This window comes from Grammomys surdaster, unplaced genomic scaffold, assembly GCF_004785775.1.
Source record: "Grammomys surdaster isolate TR1022 unplaced genomic scaffold, NIH_TR_1.0 258, whole genome shotgun sequence".
Lineage (NCBI taxonomy): Eukaryota > Metazoa > Chordata > Mammalia > Rodentia > Muridae > Grammomys > Grammomys surdaster.
In genome coordinates, this window is record NW_021604699.1 from 3,370,312 (window position 1) to 3,393,659 (window position 23,348).

The 23,348-nt window shown below is 42.2% G+C and overlaps 1 protein-coding gene across 1 annotated transcript in view; it reads left to right on the forward strand.

Moving 5' to 3' along the window:
• Positions 1-23,348, forward strand: part of Cdkal1 (CDK5 regulatory subunit associated protein 1 like 1) — a 528,588-nt gene that overhangs the window by 483,814 nt on the left and 21,426 nt on the right. Inside the window, exons 14-15 of the mRNA XM_028775689.1 lie at positions 13,288-13,371; positions 16,514-16,678. Of these exons, the coding sequence (XP_028631522.1) occupies positions 13,288-13,371; positions 16,514-16,678 (249 nt within the window). The remainder of the gene's footprint in view (positions 1-13,287; positions 13,372-16,513; positions 16,679-23,348) is intronic.

Here is a 23,348-nt window from a genome sequence, read left to right on the forward strand (position 1 = left end):
CAGCTAATTACAGGTTGCAATAGAATTTGGTGGGATTTCCATTTTGCTTCATTATGTCTCAGACAGGAACGTAGCATTGAAAAGGAACAACTAGAATGGGTGAAGAGAAACAAGTATGTGGAATTTTCTTTCAATACAGACTTTTAAGGGGGATGGGATTTAGTTTGGGCTCTTGTTTTGTTGTTAGGTCAACAAGAACATATCGAGGTAGTCTTCCTATCAGATGGATAGCAGGACTTGTTTGTGCTTGAAAAAGATCCATTACTCCAGCAGAGAAGACTGAGAGATGCAGGTGTCTGGTCCCGCAAGTGGGATTTTCCCCCTGCTGCCCGGTTGGATGGGTTGGATGCGTGGCTAACAAAGCAGAGGCTCTCCAGCTCAGGTCTCTGGGTCTCCCGGAGCAAAGCCTAGAAGCAAGGAAAAGGAAGGATAGCTGGAGAGAGTAATTGCTATTCAGTCTTCTTTAATGAGATGTATGGCCCGCTGCTGAAAGACTGTGGCTGTGTCTTTTGTTATGCTAATTAGACACCATTAGAGCTTGGCAGTCTTTGATTTCTGCTTAATCCTTTCTGCTTCCTCAGCCTCAGTCCTGACTGGCAAAAGGTTGGCAGATAGTGGGCTGTGTCTCACCACACTTGTTATTTATCACTCCTGTGTACTCTGGGTTCTTCGGTCGAAAGGTGGATAATAAAAGATTTATTTTACCAAAGGCAGTACGTATTCCAGACATTCGTTTTTTGGCTTAAAGTTTTTTTAATTTGAAAATGACCATCCTCTCTCTGCCTCTTAAGTTCCTCTGCCATTGCTGTTTCTGTGGCCACTCTCTAGTTATAAAGAATAGGTGACAATTTGGATCATCTCTCTTCTGGTCCTAGGATCTCCCTAAAATCTCTGTGTAAGTCTCAAGTTGATTACACCCTAAAATGTTAGAGAAGCTGTAATTTGGAGGGGTTGGGAAGAAGCAAGAATAATTTAATGCCCCAAACAACAATTTAGCCTGACTTTACAATTTGCAGATACACCTGCCTTCTTTCCTAAGACTAAAGCATTAGATTTATGTGATCATCACAATTAAGAGTATTTGTGGTGAGTTTTTAACAACATTTTTGGAAAAATAGTACAGAGGTGGTGTGACCTGTGAGGGTCTCTGACAGCATCACAGTGTTCTAGAGCAACCATGTGCAGGAAAAACTACAGGTTTTTTTTTTTTTAATTTCTTGCTAGCCATATTTTTTAAAATGTGCTCACCCCCCCATGTGTGTGTGTGTGTGTGTGTGTGTACCTAAATTCATGAATATAGCCTGCTTGTGATATGTAATGTTACTTGTGTGCATGTATTTTCAGGCTAACCATTCAGTGCTGAATAACTCATCCCTCCCTGTTCAGCTCATGCTGAGGCAGTCATATTCATGAGACTCCATGGATGTAGCCTATGACACTTCTAGGGAAGAGTGTCTCAGCAAACTCCCTGTTCTGGCTCTTAGAGTCTTCCTGTCCCCTCTTCTTCGATGATCCTGAATCTTTTTTTTTTTTTTCTCGAGACAGAGTTTCTTTGTATAGCCTTGGCTGTCCTGGAACTCACTCTGTAGACCAGGCTGGCCTCGAACTCAGAAATCCGCCTGCCTCTGCCTCCCAAGTGCTGGGATTAAAGGTGTGCACCACCACCGCCAGGCTTTAATGATCCTGAATCCTAAGTGTGGAAGTCGTGCTATAGATATCAGTTGGGACTAGGCTCCACAACTCTACATACCAATCAGTGTGGTTTTCCATAATGATTTTCCTTCTATTGCAAAGAGATGTTTCCTTGGTAGGGATGAGAACTACACTTATCCAGATAGACCTGGAGGAGGATCCCCAGTACCACGTTTTAAAAGTGAAAAGAAACTAGTACACTTAGACTTAATCATATATATGATTTAATTCAGTATACTAAAAGTGGTATCTTAACAAGAAAACAGTCTAAAACGAGTGCAGAATTTTACATGATTTTATTCATACTAACTTTTTGTTTTAAATAAAGGGCTCGATTATACAGATTAGCATCACTCTCTTATAGCCAAGCATGACCTCAAACTTTTGATCCTCCCACCTCCATGTTCCAAGTTCTGAGATTATAAGCATGCGCTAGCACACCCCTTTAGATGGTGCTAGGAATAGAACCCTGAACCTAGTGTATGGGAGTCAAGCATTCTACCAACCGAGTCACATCCGAAGCCTCATGTTGAGTTTTTTTGTGTGTTTGTTTTTAACCAGTGGGTACTTTACTTACAGCACTGTTCAGTTTGGATTTGTTGCCTGTGCTGTGGTTGGTGGCATTATGTAACTAGAGTTCATTGTATTGAACAGAGGCTGTTTAGGGTAATTGTTCAGTTTACCACTTGACTAGTATACCTGTCAGGAGCTAGCCCACATTTAACTTAATGGATTAAATATGAGCTTTATGACCTTGACCAAGTCACATTCTCTAAGGGACCTTGATTTTCTCTTCTGGGTCTCAGCTAAATGATTTATTTATTCTTCTCTTTCATCTATGCCACTGAATCCGAACTTGGAAAACGCCATGCTAGGCAGCCAGCTTAGCTTCTGATTGAGGACTTGAAAAGCAACTTTACCGCACCACAGTTGGAAAATGTCCAGTGCACCCAGCATGCCTACCCCTGCTTCCCTCCAAACACCCAAATCCTCTGAATTCCCCTGGAAAGTCTGCAGTGCTACAAGTCTGGAACCTGACTCTCTTAGGTGATCTTTTGTGCCCTTACTAGCTATTTATTACTCCCCTCTGTATGTGGCCGAACATCTTTGTGGCCATTAAGTAAATCCTTTGAAATATAGAAACAAAACCCATTTTTTTCATGAATCAGAAGTCTGAGGATGTTCTCGGGTAGTAGCTGAGATCTCCCTACTTTGCTTTAAGCCCCCTCCCTAATGCACCCACCAGTGGATTTGAAAAGTGCCTCGATTTGTGATGTGTTTCATTGTCTTACTGTAAAACTTTATCAAACTAGTACTAAATTGTATCGTAGAATTTAGGGTACCCTGAATCTGTGTTCCTGGCCATGGTTTCTCACAATAAATTACCTTTATCTCCTTTGAAGGGAGAACTACATATTTTATCACTTCTATAATAAAATTTAATTTATAAATAAGGCACACTAAAAGATTAATAATAATGATGATAGTAATAACTGCTAATAAAATTATAACAATGTGACACAATAAATGGTATGTGAGTGGTCTTACCCAGACATGCCTCATTGTGCTGTGGGTACTAGTAGACAAATGGTCCATACTGTGCAGCTCCTGAACAATGGAGGGTTGTGTCCTGGTTGGGACATAGCAAGAAGTCACCAAACAACGTAATGCTAGTCAGAGCTCTGTGGAATCTCAAGCAAGATTTGCAGACTGAAGTTGGTGAAGTGTCACTGAACCTGGGGAAAATAAAAACACAGACAAGAGGGAACTACTGTACATTCACTTCTCAAAATTGGCATTTTACAGCTGGCAATGTGGCTCAAGCCTGATGACCTGAACTTTATACTCTACAAAATCCACATGGTGGAAGGAGAGAACCAACCCCCACAAGTTCCTGCATACACCACAACACACATTCTCACAGGCAAACAGATAAACAATTAATTCATTAAAATTTAGATACATAGCTAAAGACATCTCATAGACATACAACAGTTACAACAAAATGTCTTATGAAAAAATTAATTTTTTTGAATCATTTTATAGTTTTTTCACCTTTCTTATGTATAGTTGATAAAATTATATATGGTTGAAGTGTGTAGTGAATTTGTCTACCTTTATAAGATGCTTATCAAAGAAATTTGGCCCAGACTTGCCAAATAATGACCAAAGGGAACCAATGGGGAAGATTAGTGGGGTAAGGTGAGTCAAGAGTTAAGTTTTTAGGATTGGGCTTTGGGGAACAGGGCTCTGGAGAGATGATGACTCAGTGGTTATGAACATGTCTTGCTCTTCCAGTTGACCAAAGTTCTGTTCCTGGCACCACTGTCAGATGGTATAGAAGCATCTGTGGCACCAGTTCCAGGGTATCTTAGGCCTTTAACCTCCACAGCCACCAATACAGACATACACACACCCTATACCCCCACCCCCTCCAAACACATACATTATTAAAAAATACAAAACAAAAATAAATCTTAAAAGTAGTAGGGAACTCTATCCATATGTCTCACATGAGGTCACATAATCACATTAATAAGATTCCACGGGTAGCTTTTACTGCCAATATCTAGCCAAACAAGTCAGTTAGCTTTGAATGCTAAGCATGTTTCCATACTGCCTGACCTGAGCAGAGTAGAGCTAGGAAAATAGATTGGACGTACTTGTGCCAGATCTGATAAGGGGGAAGGATTTGTGTTAGTTTATTGACAACATATGTCTCACACTGTCCATCAACACCACAGTTAACTACACACATACTCACACATACACTCATACACATACTCACACTCACACTCACACACACACACTTCTACTAAAGCACCGTAGGCCACATCCTGAAATGTTCTCTAGTACCAAGCAGGTAGCTATGCCTGTAAAGGTCTTTGACTTCCAAGTCTCGTCAGGCTAGGTGTAGGCTAACTGTGGAGTGGTCTGATGGTCACTGTCAAGCAGCTGGGCACTGCTGCTTTTGGCTCTGTGAGTAGGTGAAAACAGGTCTGGAATGAAGCTTGGCCTCCAGCTGGGAAGAAACCACCAGGATTTGCCTTTGTGGCTGGGGTGATCACAGGGCTAGAAAAAATGAGCCAGCCATTGTAGGGAAAGGGTCTTCAGCACAGTGGCTTCAATCAGCCTGAACTGTCTGGAGTCTAGTTTCGGTGTCTGTGTCATTTTGGAAGGACCTGATTTTCAGAATTTCTTCCTATTTAGGTACTTTCTAAGTGAAAGGAAGAAGTAAGAGATACAGTGAGGCCCTCATAGCATTTAATCTCTATGCAAATATAGATGACTTTAAAGGCACAAACACTCTGCTTCAAAGGAAGCAAATTCCCTCTTGAATTAAATTAGTCCCATTAATAAGCATGGCTAAACAATGTTTTTCCACATGGAAAGAAATGTCTTTTTAAAAACATTGTTTAGCCATGGCTTTATCATTGTTTCATAATTAGACACAAGTTCCCTTAAATATAAGTGTCATCATCTCTTATGAGCTTTGTGCCTGCTGGTCTGAGGCTCACTGCTTGTTTTCTGCGGACTCACCTTTTCTGACACACATCTCTGTGTTACATCCCTCTTTCATCATGGAATGGACCGAACTGTACAGTGAGGCTGGTGTTAAAATTCAGTGCTATTGCTGTTATCGCCGTTGGTTGTCGTTAGTATGTCTGCACCTGGGTCTTTAATTCCAGCGCCTGGCACACGAGAACACAGAAGTGTGCATGAACAGTCAGGAAAGAGAGTGGTACCTGGAGATCCAGCGTCGCATGCTCTGCCTGTTGTGAGTGATGAGTCAAAATGGAAAGGTTATCATTTTCATTAGCAGAGAACAAGACCATGCTTTTCTCCCAGTGTAATTACAGCGGTTCACTGGCAACAGCACACTACAGTAATTAGTCTAAAGGTGTGTGTAAGGGCAGGCTTCTCTGCACAGACACTAGAAATATTATTCCACAGTTTAAGGTCACAGCCTTGTGTTTAACATGTTCCAGGCAGCTTAGGGGAGAGAGAAAAAAAAATCCAAACTTAATTTGACTGGAGCTAATGAAAGACATTTGACATTTCCCAGAGTCATGCAGTCAGAAGTTAGGTAGAAAAAGTGTATTTTATTATCTACAATGAAAAAGAAAACTTAGCCACAGTAGTAACAGTCATAATATTTTGTAGGGCAAACAGAGATAAAATTCAAGTTAATCAGGACTGTGGTATAAATGATGATAAGCACATACAGCTTAATCTCCCTTCTTTTTTGGAAATAAGTATGGATAGAAAAACTAACTTCGTTTTGTTTCTGAGACACTGTAGCCTAAGCTGGCCTGGAACTTGTGTGTAGCCATATGGCTTCAAACCTCTGATGAGCCCCCTGCCTCAGCCGCCAAAGTACTAGAATCTCAGGAGGCAGACCCACGCCCAACGTAGACAAAGCAATTATCAGACTCTTCAGGAGAAGATAATTTCTTTCCCACCTACAGCTTTTCAAGCAGTAGATGTCTCTCTCACAGGTGTATGTATGTGTGTGAATCTTTATAAATTTCCAGATGTACTCTGAACCTTGTGGGGGAGGTTTGACATTTTTTTTGTTCTACTTGACAGTCACATTGAAATACTAAAATTTGTTATAATGCAGAATTTGAAAATAGAAATTACATTGACATTATTTTCCAAATCTACATTTTGGTTTTTCAGTGGGAAAAAAAAAAAGTACCTGTTGTATTCAGGTAAAGTCTCACATGACTTTAGAGACCCTTCTAATACAAAGTGAGGTTATATAGTCCCTTCTCTGACTGAAATAAAGGCATTCACCCAGATACCTCAAGCTAGTCTTGAGTTTCTTCTAACATTTACTTTCAGTATAGTATTGCAGGGTGTCGTTTGAGAGAAAATGAGAGAATAGAGTGGTTCTGGCTGAGCATGCAGTCAGCAGCCAGATTCTGTGGGAAAGCATTGCTTTCTTAATGTGCTGTATGTTTACGAATGTTCCCCAGCCATGAGGTTAGAACTGACCTCCCTCTCATCTTCAGCGCTTGGGAAATCTGAAGCTGAGATTTGACGCCAGTGACAACCTCTGATGATGTAACAGGCTCAAAGCCTGCACAGGAGCCGAAGTTGAAAATTGTTCTTTTCTGTTTGTCCTCCCTCAATGGTGTTTTCATACTCAGAAGTCAGATAGCGCAGAATTAAGGTCTGTGAAGCTGTGAGTGGTCAGCTTCAGTTACCAGGTAGTTGAACAGGAGTTGACTGGGTCCAGAGGCCTCTTTCTCATGGCCACTGGCGCTGTGAAAGTCACCCTGTCTTGGGAGACCTTTGATCCCTCTCAAATCTAAGACTGCTAAGCACCCTCCAGGTTCAGAATTTTTTCAGTCTGTTGAAAGACTGGCTTTAGTTTCTGTTTTTTGTTGTACTTGCAGGATGAAGGGGAACCAGGTGGACAGGGTGGGAGGTATAGAGAATACTGAGATTGATTCTCTTACCTCATCTCTCTAAGGCCTGGACCACTGGACCACGCTGATGACACAGGCAAAGACTGTGTTTCCCAGCAGCTCTTGGGGCGGGGGCAGAGGGGTTGCCTTCACTCAGGGTCTTGAGAGAATTTCTGCATACTTGATCTTATCTGGTTACCCAGGCTATTAAGAAGATGGTTTTACAGGATATTTTAAAATTCATCTTTTACAGAGTGATCTTTCAAAATTAGGTTAAGATGGGTTGAATGAAGTTTTGTACATCCTGGGAAAAATCAGTTTCTCTGCTGACATTGATGAATAAATGATAAAGGATACTTAGTGGATACCAAGACCAGGAGCCACCCAGAGAAAAGCCCAGAAAGCTGAATTAAGAAACAAGCGGGATCACATTGTCCCTTGCTTCCGAGTCAGAATCAGTGTGTTTTCCTGGCAGATGTGCTGAACATCAAAGCTTTGTAAAGGGAAACTGAGCAACACTCTTCAGCTCCAACGGAGTCACATATTAAATAAATAAACATTTTATTTAACTGACTGTAAAATTACATACTTACAAAACAAAAAGGCAAGAGGCATCTTTCTGAGGGTTTTTAAAAAGAGGGGTTAGTTAGACATTTCACTAGACATTGGGTCATGGGTAGCCTTTTGCACTTTGGCGGCCATTAAAGATGTAGTTGTTAGTGCAGAGGACAAATGGCTGTGGTTTTCAGAGCACTTTCTGTATATTCTGTATATGCTTACTGTGAGAAAAGGAACAGCCACCATCACACAATTTCCTTTGCCAGATTCCCATGAAGCTTTGTGTTCATTTCAGTTCCTAACTACAGATTTAGAATATAAAAAAATATAATAATAAATATAATAATAATAATATAATTAAAAACTTCGGTATGAAAAGTCTTGTTTGAGATTTATATGTATTTATTTTATGTGTGTATGCATTCCTGATGAGTCCAGGAGAGGCATCATACTCCCGAGAACTGGAGTTACAGGTAGTTGTGAGCCACTTGATATAAGCTCTAGGAACCAAATTCCCAGGGTTTTAAGTATTGTCTTTTTCTTCTCAGTGCTTTCCACACTACCACCTTCTCATGGAGAAGTGCAGGTCAAAGCATAGTCAGGTCTCTTTCATCTTGGAAATAATCTGCTGGCAGACAACCTGTGGCTTGCTCTGCTCTCCTACCTACATACATAGCATTCAATGTGCTTTAAGGTTAGGTGATATGGAATTTGGTATTTTTGAGGGTTTTTTCCCATCTCCCTTGGGGGCTGCTAGATCACATGCTCCTTCTGTGGCCCACTCTGCCTTTCTTCCTATCCTAGAATCTCTAGGTTGCTTGGAAGCCACCTGTAGAGCATTCTGTAGCCAGTGGCAGCTTACCTTTTTCTGCTGAATATATTGTGCTTCCACTGGAAGATTTGTGGAAACCATGTTTTCCAGCCCAGGATTTTGTTTGGTCACTTTTCAGAGTGACATGACCTTGCATTCCTGTGGGAGGCCCCAACCTTTGGCAGAGTTCTGTCACTGAAGAAAGATAGATACAGAAGGCCAAATCTTAGCAGAATGTCAGATGAGGAGACTTGTGGCCTGGTGCTGGCTAAGGCCCAGTGCATGCTCTATCATTCTGTAAGATAAGCTCTGTTCTCTTCTCATGGATCAACCCTGCTGCTAGCAAAGTAGCTAGGAGGGAGGGATGGTCTGATACGTCTGTGGAGGCCTGTGGCTTGACCCTTCTGCCAGATGCCCTCTTTTTTATCTCTGGTGTGGAGCCTTCTCACTCTGCTGGCAAAAGCACTCATGATAAGGCACGTCATGCTGCCCACTAGAAATCTTGATGGATGAGTCTTTAATGGAGGCAGGAACGGGGAATCACATTTAGAAAACATAAAAAATAAATGGTTCCTCTAAAATGAGGCTGGATGACTGGGGTGTAACTCAATGGCAGAGTACTTACCATATCTGTGCTAGGCCCTGAATTCCATGCCCAGCATTGAAAGATTAATTTTAAAACTATAAAAGACACGAGGCTTACAATTTGGCAAATCTGTCAGGTGTTTATTGTTCCCCAAGCCAAATGCTTCTTGGAAATGCCTTTCTTCAACATCTTATGGCTTCTAAAAAGACTTGAACAGTCAGTTCTCTTCATGGTTGTGATTGATAGCCAGTCCAAGTCTCCGTGCATAGACATCACAAAGGCATCACTATTCTTTTTTACGGTAGCTTTTACAGGTGGGGACAGGTTACAGCAGGACTGATCATACCCACTTTTTTCTTCTCTCTTCTGCTTGGTTTCCTCTGGGAATTGTAAGAGCTGTACCAGTGACCCGAGGTCCATAGCTGAGAAAGGTGTCTGTCCCTGTCCATCTCCACACACTACGTTCTGAGCCCTTTTGGCAAATGACAGCTAAACACTCACCATAAATAGTTCTGACTTGTTAAAATCTCAGCTGCCTACATTAGAGTGCAAAGTTTTGTTGGTCTGGTTGATTGGCTGATTGTTTTTCCTGTCATCATAGTTTATATCTCCACATGAAACAGAACAGCCCAGAAAAACAGCAAGCAGCACACACCTTCAGTGTTCTTACAGTGTCAACGCTAGCGGAAGTATAATTGCAGATTATCTTAAGAACCATTGACAGGTACTCATCCTACATCATAAGCAACTCACACAGTGAGCTGTGTGCAAACATCCTGGCTTTCTCCAGAAGAGTAGACACCCATGAAACCTACTATTCACCAGTCTTTTTTGATAAACGGAACTTTGGAAGCTCATCACAGAAATTGAGAGAACTTTCCTTGGGTCTGTTTGGATTGTTTTTGGAGAGATGTATTATAGGAGTAGGCATTGTTTTTTGGGCAGTGAGATGAGGGTTTTGGTTTTGGGTTTTGGGTTTTTGGTTTCTTTTAAAGTCTTCAGAGACCTCACAGCCTTTGGCTACAGAGACTACATGTTGAATAGGGTGGCAAGCTAGATGGCACACTGGGGTGTACTTAGGTATTGGCAACGTAAGGGGGAATGGGGAGTTTACTCTGTAATTGTTAGGTGGTCTGTTCAGTGCAGCTGTGTTTATGGTTCCGAAATGATAAGTGCCTGAACACAGTGACAAGTCCTCACAAATGAGAGTAGGACTTTCTTTAAAAATAAAATTCATCCTGCCAGTGTGGGGTGTGTATTTACTGAGCAGCAGCAGCAAGAGTAATTCTGGGCAGTTTTGCAGCTGGTTTGATGGAGCAGACATTTTTGATAGTGTTGGGTTTTGTTTTTTAAGTGATTGATCCTTTAAAGGATATATTTCTCAGTGGAATAAACTTGGAAATGACAATTGGGAGGGAGCACAGTCACTTTTCTTTAACCAATGTTTGGCAGATGTAACATATGGTTATTAAAAACGACTGCATAAATTTAGAAATATAGACCTAACAGACCCATTGGTTGCTTTTTAAAATGTATTTTTATTAATTCTTTGAGAATTTTATATAGTTTATTATATTTGCCCCATATTTCTTTCCCTAACCCTTCAGAGATCCACCCTACCTCCCTACCCTTTCCCATCTTTGTGCTCGTTCTCTCTCTCTCTCTCTCTCTCTCTCTCTCTCTCTCTCTCTCTCTCTAACTACCCACTTTATGCTGCTGCCCACATATTCATGGTATATGACATACTGGAGTATGTTTTTGGTAGTATGTATCTACTTCATGTATGTTAGTGATCTGTATGTAAGCACATCTACATGCCAGAAGGCATTGGGTCCCATTCTAGATGGTTGTGAGCTACCACATGGCTGGACTCAAGGAATTGAACTCAGAGCCTCCGGAAGAGCAGCCGGTGCTCTCAATAGCTGAGTTGTCTCTCCATCCCTCAGGGACTACACTACTCTTAAAGAAAACTGACTCTCCTTTCCTCCATAAGGAATCAACTGTCAATAGTGCCTCAGAGATGGAGGCTTGTGAACCTCTCCCCTTCTCCACACTAGAATGTTAATAGGCTTGATCTTGTACCAGTCTTATGCAGACAAGCATGGTTGCTGTGAGTTCATGAGGTCAGCATTCTGGACATGTCCAGAGGACAGTTTTGCACCCATCCTCCCTTACATCTGGCTCTTAGTCTTCCCATCCCTTCTTCTGTATTGTGCCATGAGCCTGGGGCTGAGCACTCCCCTGACACTAATTCTCTATTCGTTAACCACCATTTACAGCACAAAGAAACGTCCCTGATGATATCTGAGAGCTGCACTATGATTATAAAGATATTAATCTGGTACCATGACCTAAGTATGTAATTTAACAATAGAGTTTTTACCGTCAAAATCAAGTTGGGTAGCCAAGAACAACAGCAATGGCTGGTATTATTTTGGAAGTCTCCAGGACATCTCTCAAGTGGTATTTCATACCTGGCACTGAGCTTTTTATTTGACAAAATGTGGCTTCTAGGAGTGTCATAGGGTTTTTACTGCTGTGATAAAACACCGTGGCCAGAAACAACCTGAGGAGGAAAGGGTTTATTTCGTTGTACAACTTGTAAGTACGTCATCCATGAAAGTCAGGACAGTAGCTCAAAGCCTTAAGCTGCAGGAAGGACTGATACAGAGGCCTTACAGGAGTACTGCTCACTGGCTTGTTCCCCATGGTTTGCTCAGCCTGCTTCTTATACACCCAGCACCACCTCTTCAGGGGTGGCACCACCTACAGTGAGGTAGGCCCATGCATACCAATTATTAATCAAGAAAATGACCCCACAGACTTTTCTACAAACTAGTCTGGTGGGGGCATTTTCTCAGTTGAGGTTACTTCTTCCCAAGTGACTCTAGCTTCTGTCAAGTTGCCAAAAGAACTATCCAGCACAGGAAGGAACATTATCCCCTCTGAAGGGTAACTCCAATTAAGCTCCTTTATTGAACATGTGTGTGTGTGTGTGTGTGTGTAGCTTATAAATACATATGGCTTTTTCAAACATCTTTAGTATTAGTCATTCATCCCTCCTTTGCTCCACCCTCCCATCTCTCTCTCCACCTAAGCCTCCCTCCCTTTTATTTCCCTTTTCCCCTTCATATCATCTGTGTTCTACTATCCTTCTTACCTTAAGGTCCTTCTCCCCGCTCCCTACCAATGCCTCTCTGGTTTCCTGAACTCGACAGGTATTCCCAATTAAACACACAAATCTAAAGGTCCCACTTATGAGTAGTACATATGACATTTGTCTTTTTGGGTCTAATATTGGTTACCTCACTCAATATAATGTTTTCTAGTTCTATCCATTGATCTTCAAATTTCATTATTTCATGTTTACTCTTTAAAAAGTGACAGCAACATGGAGTTGTAGCTACAACAATGAGACACTTGCCTATAATAGAGAAAAAACACATAAGTAAATACTTATGCAAATTAGTCATAATTTCAGAATTGTATGGAAGAAGTGTAACACTGAAGTGTGAAGGCCTAAGAACTAGTTCTGTTTTCTAAATTATGTGTATGGTTTTAAAATTAATGTGCAGGGGGAGGGCTATGTGCACATAAGTGAGTTCAGGTACCCCTGAAGACAGAAGAGGAAATCAGATCCTTAAGAACTGAAGGTATAGGCAGTTGTACGCCATCCAGTATGGGTGCCAGACTCAAACCTGGGTCTTCTGGAGAAGCTGTGTGCACACTTCATCACGGCTGTCTCTGCAGCCCCTAATGACTAGTTTTGGGTGCATTTTCTTTAGTGTTAGATCCCTTATAACTCAAATTAATGTTTATTACTATTCTCCCATATTGCCAAAATATTTTCCTGCATTTGGATTAGAAGCAGCTTGTTCTGGCTTGTTGTGCAACTTTGTTGCAAGAAACAAAGTGCTATTTGGATTTTGGTGCATTTTAGAAGCTTTTGTTGTATCTTATGTGGAAGAAAGAAATCTGATTGAGTTTTTTCATAGTCATGTAAAAAAAATAAGGGGTTTGTGCTATGATTATTTTACATTCCTGAATAGTTAATGTTTTTCAGGAGATTTGAATGAGTTATGCACAATGTTGTCTGTTAAACAACTGACCATCTGTGGTCTACTTTAAATTCACGAAGCAGTAGCTATGGTCCAGGAATATATGGGCTGCTATTTATTTTCAGATTCTTGCTTCTTTATCCTTGTCTTTTCTTCTCCCTACAGATTGGTGAAAGACAACAAGTGCTAGTCACAGAGGAGTCTTTTGACTCCAAGTTTTATGTTGCACATAACCGATTCTATGAGCAGGTAAGAACCACATTTCCACTTCTTTTTCTTCAAAGTGAGACAAGCTCTGAACATTTGAGCAAAAGGGACTACAAGAAGAAAGGATTGTATGACTGAAGGGAACCAGGCTAGCAGGGTGGACCTTCACAGAGGGTATAAGTGTCACTGTGTGTACTGGAGGCCTTGCAAGTCCAGGAGAGGACAGCCTCAGGCTTCTGGGAGTTGAGAATCAGAAGCTACCACTGAGTGAATGGAGAGAGAAGTCCTGTTGAGAAGGCAGGAAGTGTGTATACCAAGCACATCAGCATGAATTGTAGGGCTTCTCTCTTACTCACTTGCACGTAAGGTAAAGAAGACTAGCAAGAAGTGCAACCCTAGGTGTTGAAGTAAATAATTAAAATCAGACTCTGGTCAAGCCGACTATCTAAGCTGTGGTGACTCTGCCTAGCTCAGCTACCATGTTCCGTGGCCAGAGGCCCTGCCACCCATGAGAGGTCATCGTGGGAGATGGCTCTGCCCATCTTCCTCACTGTCTCTGCAAGGCTGGGCATTGCCCAGACCATCTCACCATTCACGTGAGCCCAGTAGAAAAAAATGAGACTTAATCTCTGAACATTTGAGACTAATTAATCTTTAATGCTTAAAGATTAATTAAAAGCTTTATATGTTTGGTAATGCTCAATAACAAAATGCCCATACGAAGAGAGTTGTTTCTCAATTAGCTAACCTAAATAAAAGTTATTACTCACGACTGCTCTCCATACCTGCATGGCTTTCCATCCTCCTACATCTCTGCCTCTCTAATTCCTCCTCTTCCTTTTCCTCTTCCTCTCCTAACTCCTCCCACCTTAGCTCCCCCTAAACCTAGGTGGCCTCTAAAACCTCCAAGGGAACAAAGCCTCCACAGTGGTTCTTCACTCTGAGGGGAATCCAGAGAATAGACCCTTTCTCGTTTGTTCCCAGCCTTTTAGCAAAGTAGAATTTTTTAAAATGTACAAACTCTAAATGAACCAAAATCCCAATAACCCAACAGAGCCACTCTTGAGGGCTGTTTAGACCTGACTTCTGTCAGCACTTGGGCCTCACCTCCCCAGCAGGTGAGAGAATGTCAGAAGTGACTCACAGACTGGTTCCCTCCAGGAAGAACCCTGAAAGGACACATGACCAGGAGACACAGTGGCGTGGGATGGCCACAGATGGTTCTGAGCCGTATTAATTTTCCTTAATGTCGATGGGGTTTCCTATCCTTATGTTCTTTCTCATCAGATGAGAAGTGGATTTTTTTTTCTCTCTCTAGGTCATGACTAGAATTGGAATTTGGGGATTTTTAGGTATTACAAGGGCACTTCAGATGAGGCTGGGCTAGGGAAAGGACGACTTGAGTAAGAAAGCAATGAAGGGGCTGCACTACTGCTTATACACATGAATTACTATCTAACTGGGCAGTAGTTCCTAGGTAGGACCTCTCCAAACTCAGTAGACACACTTGTTGGGTATCCAGGGAAGACTGCAGCTGAGGAAGGCGCTCCTGTGCCTCACCTTAAAGCCAAACCTCTTCCTGTTCCCATCTCAAGAAGAGCCATTTTCCTCTGCTGCCCAAGCCTCTGCTCAGCCCTGAGGATGACCCCGATGTATTTTGGTTATCTCTTCCCTCTTCTCTCTCTGGCCATCTGGGTTTGTGCCTCAGCAGAGAACCTTTTCCTTTCATTTTAAATGCACCAGCATGCCTCATTAGCTGATTCCTCCAGTGGAAAGCAGTTGGGCTTTTTCCAATTATTCAAACCCGAGGGTGGGGAACAACATGAAACACCAAACCCTTCATTCAGCACAAGGCAGCACATCAAGACAACTTATATTCCCAGGAATAGCACCATTTCTAGGCATAGCTTCAACTAGGGATTGTCTAACTTTATGAAAATTATTTTAAAAGGGTCCGATACTAATGTTCCTTTAGTTGACCTGCTTGCCATGTGTCAGCCACCCTCCAGATGACCTTTATCCCTACACTTTGATGAAGCTGTGTGTGCTGTGTGCAGTGATCATAAAAACTAACCTCAGAAAGACCAACACCCAGTGTGGCTTCTCAGGGACATTGGCTGTGCAACTGCAGGCTCTTCCCTGACCTTCTCCCCCGCCCCTTTTTCTGTCTCTATAATCAAGCATTTGAACAATGCCATAGCTTTTATTTTTCTAAATAAGATTATAAGAAAATATCAAACTATTGATGGTTTGGAACTGGTCTCTGTGCATTGGACCCCGACTTGAAGAGGACCACAAGTAGCTACAGTACTAAAACTGACGCTTGAGGGGATAGAGTGACTACAAACTACCTGTAAGTCCCCAGCAAGAGGAGACTCTTGCTGAGGCAAACATATACATGTATCGTTTTATCTGCACACTCTAACAGAAAGAGCCATTTGACAGTTCCCTGTGAGCCAGGCAAATAGCCTTCAGAGTGGCTGCTTCTGAGCAAAGGTTGGCTCGGGAGAATAACAAATACATTCCTTTCCTGACAACAGGCATGAATGGCAGCCATCAGCCAGAGGAAGCATTTAGGCAAACCAGTGTGCTGTGTTACTGAGAATTGTTTTGAAATGCCCTTCCTCTTATCCTTTTGCACACATGAGCACACACGCATGAGCACACACCTGCATTTGAAATGACGGCTAACTTGAAGCTATTTCGAGTGTGAGGCTTCTATAATTTTCTAATTAGTTTCCTTCATTGCGTAGGACAGGCAAGGCCCAGGTATGAAAGGCCTGTCCAGAAGTACTAGGCTGGCTATTGGGAATCCTTCAGGCTTCCTGTAACTGTGCTTCATTCAGGATTGTTGACATCTGGTGACAGAGGCCCTGGGTCTGCAGCCCTTTGACTCCTCTCAGAAAAGCCTTCCCACTCCCCAGGACTCCAAATCCTCCAGCAGCCAGGCAATACTCTGCAGTGGGATCCCAAAGCATCTGAATGAAGTGTGGACTTAGTTGTTAGTGGCGTGCCATTTGTCATTATTCATGGTGACAAACACACCACGCTGAGGAAAGATGTTAATGATGGGCAGAGTGATGTGGGGAGCAAGAAGCCTTCCTACGTCATTGTTCTGGAACCTAGAACTACTGTTAAATAAGGCCGTGTTAAAAACTTCTAATATCTGAAAATCCGTTTTAAGGTTTTAGTGCCAAAGAACACTGCATTCATGGGGAAAATGGTTGAAGTCGACATTTATGAATCAGGAAAACACTTTTTGAAAGGACAGCCAGTATCAGAAACCAGAGTCTATACACCATCCATCAGCAAGCCGCTGGCCAAGGGAGAAGTCTCAGGTTTGACAAAGGTAAGTTCCAGGTTCCTCTCCTCCAGGCTGCTGACACCATGGCAGCTTGGGAAGCTCAGTGCCCCTGCCCTGCATCTGCGATCACTCACCACTCCCCTTTGTAAGGGGGCACAAGGCTTTGCTCCTTTCTGACAGATGGAGATCTGAATGTTCAGGGGTATCTTTGCTGATGGCTAGACTTTTGCTTCTCCGCCCATAAAGGGAGTAAACTGCTTCCTTTTCCAGGGCAGAGGCAGAAGGCAAAAAAGCCATTTTTGCAGGTAAGAGATTCAACACCACGGGTGAAGAGATCCAGTGTGGTTCTGTCTCATTGATCCTGAAGGGAGGGTGAAGAGGACCCAATGTTTCCCTGCTGACAAAGCTGTTTATAACACAGTCAAACCTACAGGTGAACAGACACTAAGCTGTGGCAGATGTGTGGTTGTGGTGCCTCTTGCTAGTGTGAGCTGCATATATACTTGAACCCTGTGGAGTGAAAATTAAACATTTTTTTTTTCATTCCATAAAAAAGGTAACCTGGCCCCTGTAAATATGACTGTTTGCCAGCCTCTCTCACACATCTCATTGAGCTACAGTTGTAAAAGCTGATGGAGTGTGAAATGAAAATGTGTATCACATTTCTAAGCATCATTTGATATCCTTTCTTCAACACAATTGTTAAACATCCCCCGCCCATAAAAGCACATAGCAGTGACTTAACATATGGAAAAAAGGTACCGGATACTTGTCTCCATGCAATCCCTAGATCATTTTACTCTGTAATTCTTACTTCAAATGACTGGTAAAGACTTCTTAAAATAACAGAAGTATAGCTTTACTTCAAGCAAGCCTCTTACCTCTACCCATCTTCACTGATGATGCTAAACTCAAATCCAACAAGAGTGGTACCTCGTCTGTGCTTGGCTGTTGCATAGGAGAGTACCCATATATGATATCTGACCCACAGCTGACGAGCATTATTAACATGTGTCAAAACCATGCCTTCTTCCTTCTTTTGTGTGTACTCACTTTATTGTCATTATCATTACTATCGTTCAGAGTGTGTGTGTGTGTGTGTGTGTGTGTGTGTGTGTGTGTGTGTGTGTTTAGGTGAACATGTGGAGGTCAAAGGACAACTATAGGAATTGATTCTCTCCTTCCATTGTGAGATCCAGGAATTAAACTCAGGTTGTCAGGGTTATACAGCAAAACTTTCATCCACTGATCTATCTTACACCAGTATTTTATTTTGTTTTGTTTTGTTTTGTTTTGTTTTGTTTTGTTTTGTTTTGATTTTGAGACAGTGTCTCATGTACACTAGACTAGTCTTGAACTCATTTTGTAGCTAGCTGACGATGAGCTTGACCTCCTAGTCCTTCTCCCTGTGCCTTCCGCTTGCTAGGATTATGGGCTTGGACCACTAAACCCAGTTTGAGGCTGCCATGTTGTTAAAACTTGACAAACAAAATTACTTATGTCTGTTTGGAGCTTGGGAGGTACTTTAGTTTTTGGTTTTGTTGTTGTTGTTGTTGTTGTTGTTGTTGTTTTAATCTTATTTGGAAGTTAGAGAGAGTAGCCTGGAAGCGACAGTAGTCTAGTATTGAAATTAGATGGCTAGAAATTCATCTGGATTATATCAGCTTATTCTTGGCATATGTTTCAAGAAAATAGCTAAACTATAGAGTGTGTTGTAAGAGAGTTTTCTTTATCCGACATTTTGGAGCTTAGACTCATGGCCTCACATGTGCTAGAAAAATGCTCTATCACTGTTCTGGTTCTCCAGGCCCAGAAGTTGATTTTCAGTGGAAAGAATTTAACATCAAATGGAAGACATATTTTAAAGACGCTGCCTGGCTTGGTTCTCACACATGCATCTTTTGTTAAGCACTCGAGTTCTAAAACCTCCTTGCTTGGTGACACTCCCTGAACAAGGGAGAGTGGCCCCTTCTACTGATCTTGCATACCGTGTGCTTTCTAAGAGTGCAGCCTGCTCGTCTCCTCTTCCCTCTCTCCCTTCTTCCAGCCTAGGAAATAGTGTTGCCACCAGCCCACCGTTACACATGACAGCACAGAGGGCCAGGTATGATGAGGTCATATGGCTCCTTGCTTCCCTGGGCTTACAGAGATGGATTCTTCTACATTCGTGAAACGGCAAGTAAGAACTCTGGTGAGGGTTGTGTTAAGCTCTGTCTTACACAGTTATTCCTCTTTTACTGTTATTTGTACATATACCCAGAATGCCAGGATTAGAAGGCTTTGCCAGTGAATTTGTTCTGTTGTTACACTGTATTCTTTAGGAGTGCCAAAGCAAGCAGGAAGGAGCATAGTAGTTACAGGCTTTTCAAGCAGGCAGTAGAGGTAATAACCATCTCAGGCATGTTGAGCTTTAACAGCAGGGAAAGGTTCTGGAATTTGTTTTGGATACACCTACATCTGTGTACTTGGAGTTTGGGCACAGGGACCTGGGTTTGCACCTGGGTCCAAACTGCTCAGAGCTTTAGTTCTGCCTGTTCTGTGGGAGTGAAATATCCACCTCGAAGTGTTGATAAAGGGATAAAGTCAGTCCTGCTGCTGAACAAAGTTCATCTGGCATGTTGCCTTACCCAAATTACATATGGTCTTTATCTTCTCTCCATCCTTACTGTATTCAAGAAGAGTAGGGTAAAGAGACTTCAGGAAAAACATCTCCATTTTGTTGTTGTTGATTATTTTAGCCATAATAGTGGGTTCTCATTGTCTTTGGCAGGGGTGGCAGTTCTGTTAGGATGAAGCCACAGAGTTGATCCCCTCAGAATTTGTAACTATCTGAACTCCTTAGGTTTCTGCTTAGGTTTTTTTTTTCCCCCTAGAGTAATATCTTCCTACACATTTTGTAAAGAAATCAAAACAGAACAGGAATAGCATGATGCCTGCAATCTCAGCACTGGGGTGGGACAGCAAAAGGACCAGGAGTTCAAGGGCATCCTTGGCTACACGGCTAAGACCCCCATCTCAGAAAGGAGAAGGTCTGGGGAGAAAAACCCAAAGCACCAGAAGGAAGTTACTGTGCCAAAAGTTATTTTCAATAATAAATGCCTCTCCCTAATTGTTGATTTTATGGCCATTCTGGTGAATTGTTTACTGTATTTTATTTTTATACATGTGAGTTTATGTGCAAGTGAATGCAGGTACCCGAAGAGGCCCAGCATGAGCACTGGATGCCCTGGAACTGGAGTGAAAGGTAGTTGTGAGCTGCCCAATGTGTGAGCTAGTACCCAAACTCAAGTCTCCTGAAAAAGCAAGTTTCCTTATCTGCCATGCCATCTCTCTAGATATTTAGTCCTGTGCTTTGGGCTTACTCCATTTCATGTCGGGGCCTGCAGACGTCCTTCACTGGAGCTGGTAAGAGGGACAGCTGATTAGGGAAGCCGTCTAGGCAAGGAAATAAGAGTGCGAGCTATATTTTGTCTCTTTAATTGACTTGTTAGCCTGTAAATCACCAAGCTCCCCAAACCCTGGTTCTCTCACATACAACATGGTTATGCATAGTGAGCACTGAAGAAACTTCTGTCTCTACTGTTCAATGATTGAAAAATCTCACTTGACAGAGTAGACTCAATGCTACTCTGTGGAAGAACTTAGAGTTCCATAAATATGAATAAAATCAAGAATCATTATTTTAAATGATGACTAGATCCCCAGAGCATGGTGGAAAGAGGAACTATAGTAGAGTTGCTGTCTCTAAGAAATACATCTTCATAGAAAAAGACAAAGACAAACCTTTTCCTCCTCTTCTTTTTTGAAGTACTGTGAACTGGACCCAGGGACTCCCACATAGATGCAAAGTTTCCACCATGTAATTCCTACCTTTATAGGTTTTATTTTCAGACAGGGTCCGGCCTGTCCGCATTCTCCTGCTTCAGTTCCCTGAGAAGCTAAGTACATAGGTGTACACAAGCGAGACAGTTAGAAATATCATAGGTTGTCTGTCGATCCTCCTCTCTCTGACTTTATTAGACATGAGGAGGAGGACGAGGAGGAGGACGAGGAGGAGGAGAGAAAAGTAGAGACACAATTAATCTGACTATTCTTAGGGAAGATGGGAGGCAAATGCCTCTCATAACTTAAGAAATAGGCTGAGAAGTGTGGTTGATTTAAAAACCGTTATGGAATAATTTAAGTGAAGGCATCTGAAATAATGGAAATCAAATGACTGGCCTTTCCTGGAGAACAGCTCTGCCAGGAAGCCATGGTGTTGGGTGGAGGAAGAGATGATGGCATGCATTCTAAGACAGCAGTTCTTCACTGTGGTTCCTATGCTCACGGTGCCAGCATTCATCCTAAACTGTGAGTGAACACAAATTCCACCCTCATCCTCTTTGCAGCCTCCTTAAGTCACAGACTCTGTGATTCACTCAAATATTTTTAGAGATATGGAGTTATTTTGTCCTGCCCTGTTTTTGAGGTCAGGCCACACTGTATAGTCCCTGCTGGTCTGGCATTCACTATGTAGCGGAGGCTGGCCCAGAACTCACAATACTTCTCCCTCAAGAACTAGGATTATAGGTGTGTACCACCATGGTTCATGATCTATTTTTAAATTACAGTTTTTTCAAAACCTAATATACATGTATACGAGCATATAAAATATTGCTTATATTGTATGTACATTATTTTATCTCTATCCTCTAAACCTTTTCTTAGTTCCAAAGAGTCCCCTTCCTACTCTCATACAGTTCACATGTGGGGGCCACCCCTTTGCATTTAATGAAGGTTTTTTGCATGACCAGAAGTAGGAACTATTTATTTGAGCAGGGGCAACCAACTTACTGAGGAATATGACTCCACCAGCCCCCTATGCTTTTTAAGAAGAGATGAGGCCTAGTGAGCCTTCTGCATAAAGAGCGAAGTACTGACTGGCCAGTCTTGTATAAACAGCCACTACTGCTGTGAGTTCTCCAGTGCAACATGCCATGTCCAAGAGACAGAGTCACACACAGCCTTCTGTTTTCTCTTCAGTGATAGTCTCTGAGCCTTGGAGGGCATGATAAAGACACTCTACTTAAGGCTGAGTAGTACTCAACAGTCATTCATTCTCTACCCTTTGACCAGTTGTGAGTCTCTGCATTAACCATCATTCATTACAAACAGAAATTCTCTGACCAAAGCTGAGAATAACACTAATGCCTGGATATAAATACAAATGTTTCAAAGGTAGTTGGACACCATATTCATTTAGCAAAACAACCATGATAGGCCATCCCCCTGTCCTCTGAGGCCTATGACCTCCCAAGCCATGGGTGTTTTTTAAGACATAAATTGTTTCCTGCCTGGAATCCAGTCACAAGTTGTTGGTGACTGCCACTCTGTCACACCACTACTGCAGCAGTGGACACATCCTGCCTGGTTGGTTGTTGTAGCTCACAGGGCTCAGAGCTGGATAAGGCCATTAATGACTTTTCTCCCCCACCTGCGTGCATCGCACCTTCCAGCACTACAAAAGTTAGCCAGCAAAGAAGATTCTTCCTGTCCAGTTTCAGCTTCATTTCTCTACAACCTAAAGCCGAGTACAAGGTGTCTTTAGCAATGAGTCTTATCTGGTTTCAGTAGGTAATGAAGAACAGTGACAAAAGTCTGTATTGTTTGGTGGTATTCGGGTCCATTCTAATCAACAACTCAACTCAGCCCACACTGGCGCTGGATCCGAGAGTAACATTGTCCACCCCATAAGGCGTCTCCCTTCGAAGTTTTTGTATTATTTTTTAAAAATAGAATAGCTTACAAAAGAGTAGGTTTGTATATGGCTTTTTCATGCACTTTTAATTTTGGCTACACCTTCTTCTCTTTTTCCCTCATCTTCTACTTCATCTCCTCTTAACCCTTTTCACCCCAGTGGTCCTGCCTCCTACGTTCACATCATGTACGTTCTAACTTCACAATCTGTTTTACTTTGTTTATGCTTTCTGGTGACATTCATACACATTAAAATTTAAGACCTACTTCTCAAGCTACTGAGGAGTATCTTATACCAAGAAGAAGCAATTATAACACTTTATGTAATTATGCACAGCTTTCCTTACATCAGTGTAGGGACTTCAGGTGGACATCAAAAGGAAACTTAGGGGCATGGTGGCATCCACTTGTAATCCTAGCAGTCGGTACTTTTGAAGACGACACAGGAGGATCACTCTAAGTTCAAGGCCAGCCTGGGCTACACAGGGAGATCCTGACTCAAACAACAAGAAAAAAGGAAACCTATGGGTACACAGGCATTGTGAAGTGTACACATCTGTAACCATTCAATAGAGTGAAAAACTGTCTGTGACTCATCATCCAGGAGCGTCAAGTTTTGCTTTAATAACACAGTCTACCGAGAAAGAGTTTTGAGCACCTCAAACAGTAGTAGCAGAGCATCCTCATCCCACACGCCCATGATTACCCACCTCAGACAATTGTCACGTCATAGCCTATCTTAGATCATCTGTGGTCTTTGCTGCCCACCTATCTCCTACCCGAATTATTTGTATGGGAATTCCATTTATCATTTTATCTAAAAACATCAGTTAATAACCTTTAAAAAGGTTACTTTTAGGATCTAACTTTTCTTTTGTCATTCTAGGACAGAGTCTGTTGTAGCCCAAGTGGCAACTGGCCAAGGCTAAGCATGAGCTCTGAGTCCTGATCCCCCAGATTCCACCTATGGAGTATTGGA